General features: G+C 35.4%; 1 protein-coding gene across 1 annotated transcript; it reads left to right on the plus strand.

Annotated features, from left to right (window-relative positions):
* Positions 1-602: 602 nt before the first annotated feature.
* On the plus strand, positions 603-1,108 carry LOC139703523 (uncharacterized protein CXorf51A-like). Its single transcript, XM_071607025.1, has 2 exons — positions 603-728; positions 887-1,108. The coding sequence occupies exons 1-2, from the start codon at positions 603-605 to the stop codon at positions 1,106-1,108; spliced, it is 348 nt and encodes a 115-aa protein (XP_071463126.1).
* The last annotated feature ends 8,706 nt before the right edge of the window (positions 1,109-9,814 follow it).

Below are 9,814 nucleotides of genomic sequence, written 5' to 3' on the forward strand. Positions count from 1 at the left end.
ATGCAGTAAGTATATTGATATCCATTAATGGGAATATGTCTTGTTTGTAGCATTATTCACATATCTTCTGATAATTAAAGAAAAATATAACCATATTACTTTTGGATGGATTTTAGGTACATTATCCAAAATACTAACTAATGGCTAAGGGAAAGATAGCAGAATGAGTTTGTAGGAGTAGCTTTGGGGAATACTTTGGTAGAGGAAGATCTCTACCACCTGTACTACCACTATTGAACACTATATAAGAATTAGGGTGGGGTGGCTCTTTCAGGTATATTAAAGAAAAGTCTCCTTTGCCCAACCAGATCATTTTTGCCTTCCTAGCATCTCCTCTCCCCCACATCCCAGAAGTGCCAAGAGTGTTGATTTGCAATATCTAAGCTATAGCCTGGTTTCCCTAGCAACCTCCCTAGCCTCTTCATGTACAGAAGTGTCAGAGAGAGTGCTTTGTGAGGTCTAACCTCCTCCTTAGTCCTCATTGGCTGGGGAGTAACTTGCTGGCCAATGAAGGCTGAAGGGTGTGGCCCTTCATTGTCTTGGGAGGACATATATGCCTAGGATCCTTACAGCTCTTCAGAAGACCACTGGGAGGCTTCAGTATGGCTAAGGCAACCAAGAAATCACAGAAGCCTAATGCAGATATGGCCCAGTCAACATCATCGATGAAAGAAAGAAAGAATATGAAGACTTCCTATCATCACTCCAGATGCGGAAGAGGCAGCAAGGTAAGATAACCCAACCCAAGCTTCTCCTTTCTGCATTCATTCCCCACGACCTAAGACTCCTATTTATTTTTCATCTGGCACAAACCCCTACTTCACATGTATATCCTATCTTCTTTTCCCAAACCAATGCCCTTATGGCCTCTCTGTTGTCCTTACAGATACTAAAGTCCACCAATAAGGGTAAAAAAACACTTCAAAATAATTCAAGCAAAAGAGACTCAGAAAAGCCTTCCACATCTCTGAAAAAATCTAAGAAAACTAAAGGAACAATACTCTTTGGTCATTATCATCGGCTAAATGAAAAACTGAATAGAGAGCCAGAAATGGAAAATACCCCAGAAACCTCCAGCATTTCAAGTGATGATCTGGACAGCAAGTAATTGAGTGGGGCCAGAGACCTCAGAATAATCTGCAGAGTGTCCAGAGGTCTGGCAGCTAAGAAATGGCTCAATTTTACCACAGGTTACTAACATTAATGGTGGTGAAAATAAAATCAATCTGATGTGAAAAGATGTGTATCTCTGTGAGCCTCTGATGCTGGAGTGGGAACAAATAAAAGGTAGAAGTAGGTGTTTGAGAAGGGAGAGATGTGGGATCTGTGGAGTTGGAGTTCAAAAGATAAATTGTTATCCACACATTGAAGGATAAAGACAAAGTGAGGACTGAGGACTGAAGACAAACTTCCTCTTTATACTTGATCCCACAGGCAAGGCGAAAAGGACTTCATGTTTCTCCCTATTTGTGTATGGCTTTAGTATGTAGATTTCCAGAAACTGTATAAGGTGAGGCATGTGAGTGGCAGTATCTCAAAAAATATACAAGGAGTCACCTGAGGAACACTGACCTCATAGTGGTGTTTGTTACTCCATACCCTATTATGTAAGCAACTAATGGCTCTCAGAAGGGCTAAAGAACTCACTCTATCATCCCTAGGAAAGTAATGGTGATTGAAAGAACAAATCCAGAACCAATCAGCCCACTTAAGAAATTTGGGGTAGAGTAAGCCATTGGGAGTGGTCTGCCTCATGTGCTGGCAAGAAAATGGAGCATTCATTGTTCATGGAGAAGTTTTAAGCAACATGGCTCCTCCTACAAATATCTTTAAGCTTTATCTTTTTCAAAGTTGTTTTCATCCATGAAAAGAGTTTCATGCTTAATTTATGGAACTATAATTGAAGCACAAGAACCTGTACGTGATTAAAAAGTTTGTATGTGGGCTGGGGTTGTGGCTCAGTGGTAGAGCACTTGTCTGGCATCTGTGAGGCACTGGGTTTGATCCTCAGCATCACATAATAATTAAATAAAATAAAGGTATTGGGTCCACCTACAACTATTTTTTTAAAGTTCGTATGTTTTATCACACACACACATACTAATCACAATTATAAGAGTGAATATATCCATCATTCCTTAAAATTTCCAAATGCTGTTAGTCCCTTTTGTGATAGTAAAATACCTGAGGATGGGTACATTATTTTTTAAAAAAAGATTTCACAATTTTGGAAGCTGAAAGTCTGAGATTGGGCAGCCTCACCTAGTTGGCCTCTGATGAGGGCCTTCCTGCTATGTCATAACATGGGCTGATGGCTTCACATGATGAAGGAAGTATGTGTGTGTGTATGTGAGAGGTAAATCACATGGAAAGAGAGAAACAGAGTAGGAAAGGGTCAAAATTGCTCCTTTATAACATCTCTTCTCTCATGGAAACAAATTCAGTCCTACAATCAGCATGATGAGCATTAGTATCTTCAGAGGGGTGATTATTAAAGGGGTGATCATCTCCCACTAGGCCCCACCTCTTAAAGTTGTCTTCCAACCTTTCAATACCAAATATACTGGGGACCAAACCATATTCAAACTACAGCATGCTTCTTGGCAATATCTCCCTCCTACCCCTCCCTGTACCCCCATCTCCAGGTAACTACTGTCTTGCTTGTGGCCACTATCAGTTTCCATTTTCTAGAGGTTTATAAAAATGGAGTCATGAAATATATACTCTTTTTTTCATCTAGCCTCTTAGAAAATTCTTCTCACCCCTCAAAAATCTTTTATTGTTTTAATTTCTAAAAGATGCCTGCAGTCAGTAAGTTTTTTTTTAAGTTATAGTTGGACACAAAGCCTTCATTTTATTTATTGAATTTTATGTGGTGCGGAGGATTGAACTTAGTGCCTCACGTGCTAGGCGAGTGCGCTATCACTGAGCCACAACCCCAGCCCTGCTAATAAGTTTTAAATGTGTATATATAAGGTACAAAAAGGACATTATTAGCACTTGTACATTAATTATCAGATATATTATGTGAGGGAATTAATGTGGAGAAATTCTTGTTATACTATTAACCTTAGATATCATGTAATTAAGTTACTGCTTTCCTTTCTAAAGTAAGTTCCTCAGGATCTAGTATGGCTTGCAGTGCATTTCAGGCCACTATTCTGTGGTCTTGTATGACACATGTATTCTAGCACTTAAACAGCTGTTTCTAAATAAACATTGATAGCACGGTGATTGTAAAATAAAAGCAATAATATAAAAGAAATTAATTTCTTATGTGCTGTCATTTCATGAAGAGTTTATTTGTGCTCATGCTTAAATCAGTAAATCAAAGTGCAAATGAGAGTTTAAGTTCTTACATGATTTATGCGTGTACTTTGATGAAGTTGAATTATATCTTTAAAAGTAAATTTATTCTTGTTTAATTGTTCAATGTTTATTTAAAAAATATTAAATGTAACACCATATGGATGATTTATTAGTTGACTAGATTGTACCTTTTGCTTTTCTATCCATTATTACTTCTTGTTTAAATTCATGATTATTATTCTTCTATTGAAGAGTGAGCATTTAAAAACATTGGCCACTTAGAGTTTAATATGTCATTTATGCCAATGGTTAACAATATTTTTCATCATATTTTGCTCCTAGGATATGACTGTTTTTATTTTGAACATCTTTATTTAGATATAATTGACATGTAATAAATTACATGTAATAAATTACACATAAAATAATAAATTAGATTTAACATTTCACCTGTAAAACCATCACCATTATTAAAAAAAAAAAAAAAAAAAAAAGAATATGATCATTACCTAAATAGTTTCCTCAAACCACTTCCCCAAGCCCTGTCCATTGCCATACAAGCACTGATCAGCTTTCTGGATCTGTAGATTAGTTTATATTTTCTAGAGTTTTATATAAATGGAATCACAATTTGTACTTTGGATGGTTCTTTCACTCAGTGAAAATTGAGAGTCATCAATATTATTGAGTACATCTACATTACAAGATTTGCATATATTATGATTTTAAGTAGCATTAAATTGAATCTCCACCAATTAGTTACCTTATTCCTTTCACTCAAGTTGCCCCAATGGTTATGTCTTCCACAAATATATTACTTTTTCATTAGGAAATTGATATTGACACAATTCATTTAACTTACTAATATTTCACCAGGTTTACATTAACAAATTTTTATATGTATTTGTGTTTGGTTCTGTGGAATTTTCTCATGTGTAGCATTTTCTGTAACTATTACTATAGTCAACATGCAGAACAGTTCCATCCAAGGAACACTTTTGCTACATATATATATAACCATAGTCACCTCTAGTCACTTCTCCATCCCTGAAATCAAGTAATTTATTCTTTATGATTTTTATGATTTTTTTTCATTAGAAAAAAATGTTACATAAATGGAATAACTCGGTTTGGAACCATTTTGTATCTTTCTTTTTCACTCAGAATAAATCGCCTGTGATCTAATCAATTTGTGTGTAATAATAGTTTTTTTTTGTTTGCTTCAATCATTCATTGATTAATCCATTTGGTTTGATAAATCATTAATTTATTAAAGAACACTATGTAGCCACAATTCTCTAGAAAAACAAAACAAAAGTATAAAGTCAGGTTGATAGATAGAAGATAGATAGATAATCAGTCAGGCAAGAAGGGAGGCAGAAATAATAAGAGATCAATTAAAGGAATTGACTTAGGCAGCTATAAGCACTAAGATGTCCTAAAATAGGCTATTTGAAAGCTGTAGACCCTGGGATGCAATTATCATTGCTCAGTCTAAGTTTGAAAATTTCAGAACCAGAGAAGTCAAAGGTATCATTAATTCTCAGTCTGAAACTTAAGGCCTATCAACCCTGAGGGTGCTAGTATGAGTCCTAGAGTCCCAAAGCCAGAAAGTCTGGAGTACTGATGTTGAAGGTCAGGAGAAGAAGTGTTGCTATTCCTGAAAAGATATGGGAATCCTTTTCTCTCCATTTTTAAAAATTTATTTTATTTTTTACACAAATGGAGCACAACTTTTCATTTCTCTGGTTTTTACGTGATGGAGATTAATTGCACAAACATAACCACACATAGGAATAATAACGTCCCTCTCATTCTATTCAAGGACCTAGCCAGTAGAATGGTGCCCACCTACATTAATGGCTGATTTTCTTCACTCAGTTAACTAACATGTCAGTCTCCTCTAGAAACGTGTTCATAGACACACACAGAAGTATTCCCAGGTTTCTAAGTATTCATTAACCCAAACAAGTTGACACATAAATTAATTATCATAGATATCTTTGTTGTTTCTAATTTTAGAAGATTAAAATAAAGATGATATGGCATTCCTGTATAAATTTTGAGTGTGAATGTGATCTTCCAACTTTCTGGAATAATACCCAAGAATACAATTTTTAGGTCATCTGATAAATGTATTGTTTAGTTGTGTGAGAAATTTTCATATGACTTTCCAGTTGGTTGTACCATTTTAAATTCCCACCAGCAATCTACAAGGGATATAATTTCTCTGCATTCTCACTAGAATTTAGTGCTATCACTTTATATTTAAGTTATTCTGGTGCATGTATAATGATATACAATTAGCATTTTGATTTGAATTTCTCCTATGGTTGATATAGTTGAACATGTTTTTATATGCTTGTTTTCCATCTACAAATCCCCTTTGTAAAAATTTCCACTCATATTTCTAGCCCATTTCTCTTTCTTTCTCATTGGAGACACTTGCACAGTAAGACTTGGATAAATTTGAAGACAGGTGTACATAAATACAGAACCATTTTATAATTGCTTTTTCTTTCTTCCATCCCTTAATCTTATTGGAAAGGCATAAGAAAATGAATCATTTCTTATTTAATCCAGAATTTCCTTAATTGGATTTTAGGATCTCTGTTTTAAAGAGCAGATTATCTGAATTTTTAAGACCTCTTACAATATTTTTTTGTATTTTCTTTCTACCCACATACCATTAACTGGTATTTTCTCCTAGATCCCGATGAATTTTCTGTTGTTAAATAATACTTTAAATATTGGTATTAAACAAAGGATTGCTATATGTTTCTTCATATAACATTTTCTTCCTCTAGTATGTTGTTATAATCCCTTTTGGCTTTTGGGTGCTCAATGTCGCTCCTATGTAAAAAATGCTGGATTTGGGATTCTAATATTTGGCTTTTGGGATGTACCATTAAGGGATTACATGTAGATTTTGTGGCTGTGGTCTGCTTTTACTTAACAATTCTCCATTCTATTACTGCATCCATCTTTGCCCCTATAATATATGCATTCAGTCATTTCAATGATACTCAACCACATGAGAACCACCTCCAAACTATGTAAAATCATCTCCTCCATAACCTTGTATAACACTGGTTCTGGTAAATAATTTATCCTTAAAGTTTTCTTCCATACCTATTCCAAAGGGTTCTGCAACACACATCAGTCTTGGTACCATACTAAACAATTTATGAATATTAACAATATGATTAGCCTGTATTGGTGTATGTGGGTAATTTAAACCTTTGATTTCCTTTGTCAGATTTACTTGATATTTTCAAAAATCAAAACTAGAGGAAATTCTACAGACATTATATACTGAACTGCTTAGGGATTTTTTCTCTGGTTTCAACATTCCTTGGAAAAATCAGTCAGAGGATAGCTATCATACTGGATGATTAAGGAATTCCTAGCCAATCACTTCAAACTGAAATAACCACAAACAGTCCTGTCATCTCTCGCCACTCAGGCTCTTTAAGTAAGCAGAGAATCATCCTCTGAAATCTAATCCCTCTCTTGATTATTATATCTTTATTACACAAGGTTCCTAGAATCATATGCCAACATACTTCAGGAATTTTTGTCTATACATTTGCAAAGATAAATTATGATCTGTGTTAGATGTAATTTTGCTTTTTAATTTAGACTTCTCTCTAGATCCTGAATCTACAGGTTTGGGTCTTTCTGTATATGTAATTAGACTTATGTTATTATTTCCTAAAATACTTTTTCAGTCTGACTTTTTCTTTAATTTTCTTCTGAGCAAGTGAGGATATGGAAGTTAACTTGTTATTATTACATAGGTTGCTAATTTATTTATTTTTCTGTTCAGATTGGGGAAACCCTATTGATCTTTCCTCAAGTTGATTGGTTCTTTTCTTGTCTTCTTCACTATGTATAAGCTCATTAATCCAGTTTTCTTTTATTCTACAGTCTTCTAGTTCTATAATTTACATTTTAGTCATCTATTTGTTGTTAACAATTGCTGTTTATTGTATTTTTGTGATTGGTGATTTAAAATTTGTATCAGTTTTCTTATGATTCATCTTATTATTGCAGGGGCCCTACCCATACCACCCTGATCAAATTAGTGTCTGACTTATTGCACACAGGTGGGGTGGAGGCTCAGCTCTCTACTTAGCTCTGCTGATACTTATCTTCTCAGCAAAAATAAAAATGAAGCACCAATTAAGGCCATCACACTTATCTCCAAGTAAGAGTATAGATACCCACTACATCTTATTCTTCTCAGGGAGAAGTAAGGGGAGAGAGATTACTCATACTGTTTTGAGGCTACTCAGTAAGAGTGTAAACTCAGATCCTGTTTGGGATCAGCTGATACCAGGGGAAGGGATACTTGTAGAACAAACCAACCCTATCTCTTAACACCTCGTTCTGCTTGGTTAATTCTGGACAGGTGTAGCAGTTTGCCTGTCTAATGGATCATACTCATTTCAGGGGTACTTAGAAAGTGAAACACTAACAAGTCCTGATTTGAACTTCTTCATAAATCTCATAGATATCCAATGGTAGTAGAAGCTCAGCTATCTGTTAAGACCCACTGACACCAAATAGTGAGGGTAAGGTACAGTGGTGAATAATTCTACTCTCATTACATTTCCTTGCTGCCATATGGGTTTAAAAGAACAGGGCGCCTTTAAATGCTATTGATGATGCTGGTATTTCCCCTTGGCAAGTCAAGATCAGCACGCCACTCACTGGGGGAAGTGTAGCGTCACCTACCTCCATCAACTACTTTTGCCAACCAGGAGACCAAAGATCAAGAATTTTGGTGATGCCTAAAGCAAGACAAAAAATCTACTGTTTCCAATAGATCTAAGGGTAAGTGCAGGATGTTTTTTTTTTTTTTTCTTGGTCCTACAAACTATGCATATTTGTGGATATTTTGGAGGAAACTATTCCATTGATGTTTGTTGGGAATAGGATGGATGTATCCAAAGTATTTCTGCTGTCTTGGGTCCTTCTTTCTCTGGTATTTTGGTTAAGACAAACAGGCTTTACTTGGAGATATTTTTGTCTGTGCCTATTGGTGGTTCTACATTGAAAACTTCTGCAGCATCCTTTCTAACATATTTAAACGCCAACAAGAAAACCCAGGGAACTAACTTCCATCTAGTTACCTAATTCCTGTGTCCCTAAGTGTTCTGCCTTCTTTCTACAGTTAAAAATCCTCTTATGTTTGTTGAATTATGCCCAAGGTTTCTTAATTTTAAGATGGAAACAGTTCTGTTGCTGCCAGCAGTGTGAAGAGAACAGTAGGTAGGGTGCCCAGAATTGATTTAGCCATGGGTTAGAGATGCCCCAGAACCTTTCCACATTGCGACCCAGGGTTCCAGGGAACTATTAGAGCAGCCCATGATCATGCCAGAGGTGGATGGGGCAAAGTCTTTCTGGAGGCACTAGAGCCAAAAATATTGTAATCTTTTTAATATTAGGTTTTTATTTCATTTGTATTTTATTATCTTCTGTATTGATTGTCCCATTATTTGTTATCACAAACTTTAATCCAATCTTATATCCAATCTTATATTGTTTTTAAAATGGGACATATACTATTTTTTTTCTTTTCTCACTATTCCTTCTTCTGCATTTCTTCTATTCCCTCCCTTACTTTGCTTCTTTTCCTATTTTAATTTTTCACATGGACTCTTTCTATTTATTCTGAACTATTGCTCCCCTTTGCCATTTTTGGATTAGTGGCATAGTAGAGAATATTTTCAATAAGGTGTTACATCTTACTGGTACATAGTCTGCCCTCAGGTAGTCACAGTTACTGGTGATAATTATCTCTTCAAAACAGAGCTGGTAGCACTTTAAACATATCATGTACTCTAACACTGAGTCAAATTTTATTATATATTTATTATGAACTTTTAGTAGGAAATCGATTCCACATCATTTGGAGGAGAATTCTAAAGGATTGTTATATAATTCTGCAGCCTTTATTGGCCTTGCCTTCCTTCTAGAAATAAAGGGATTTTCCTCATCTATCCTTTTTCTAGTAACAGTTGGCCTTTACCTGTGCCATAGGAGTGACAACATATGCTGCCCTTTGGGGAATTGAAGACTTTTGACAGAGTGTCCAAACAGTAATGATAATTTTCAAATCTTTTATGCACCAGCAAGGAAAGCTATCTCTGGGTTCCTGACCTGCTTCTAGTCTTTTACTTGAGCAAATCTGGAGGACCATAGAAAGGAACCTGTAAGCTGATGTTAATTCATCTTGTGTCTGTTTCTCCAGCGGCTTTGTTACTGTCACAACAACATACACTTGGACATTAACAATTGGTTCAAAGTGTTACTGATTCCTTATTGCCCACTCATGTGAAAGTTTTATACTTCTCTGGTGCTCTGTCTTAGGTGAAAGAGTTTGTGTATTCCATCTCTCCTTGGAGAAGAATAGGTACCCTGATGGCCCTGCAACCTCAGGTCTCGAATGGGCTACAAGAAAAATTATAATTTTGTACTTTATTTGGATTTTTCTCTT

Source organism: Marmota flaviventris, chromosome Y (genome assembly GCF_047511675.1).
Source record: "Marmota flaviventris isolate mMarFla1 chromosome Y, mMarFla1.hap1, whole genome shotgun sequence".
Classification (NCBI taxonomy): Eukaryota; Metazoa; Chordata; class Mammalia; order Rodentia; family Sciuridae; genus Marmota; species Marmota flaviventris.

Bases quoted from the DNA above. Each gene is read 5' to 3' on its own strand.
- LOC139703523 (XM_071607025.1), top strand. From the start codon at position 603: ATGGCTAAGGCAACCAAGAAATCACAGAAGCCTAATGCAGATATGGCC. The intron at 729-886 runs GTAAGATAACCC...TTGTCCTTACAG, and splicing joins GATGCGGAAGAGGCAGCAAG to ATACTAAAGTCCACCAATAA.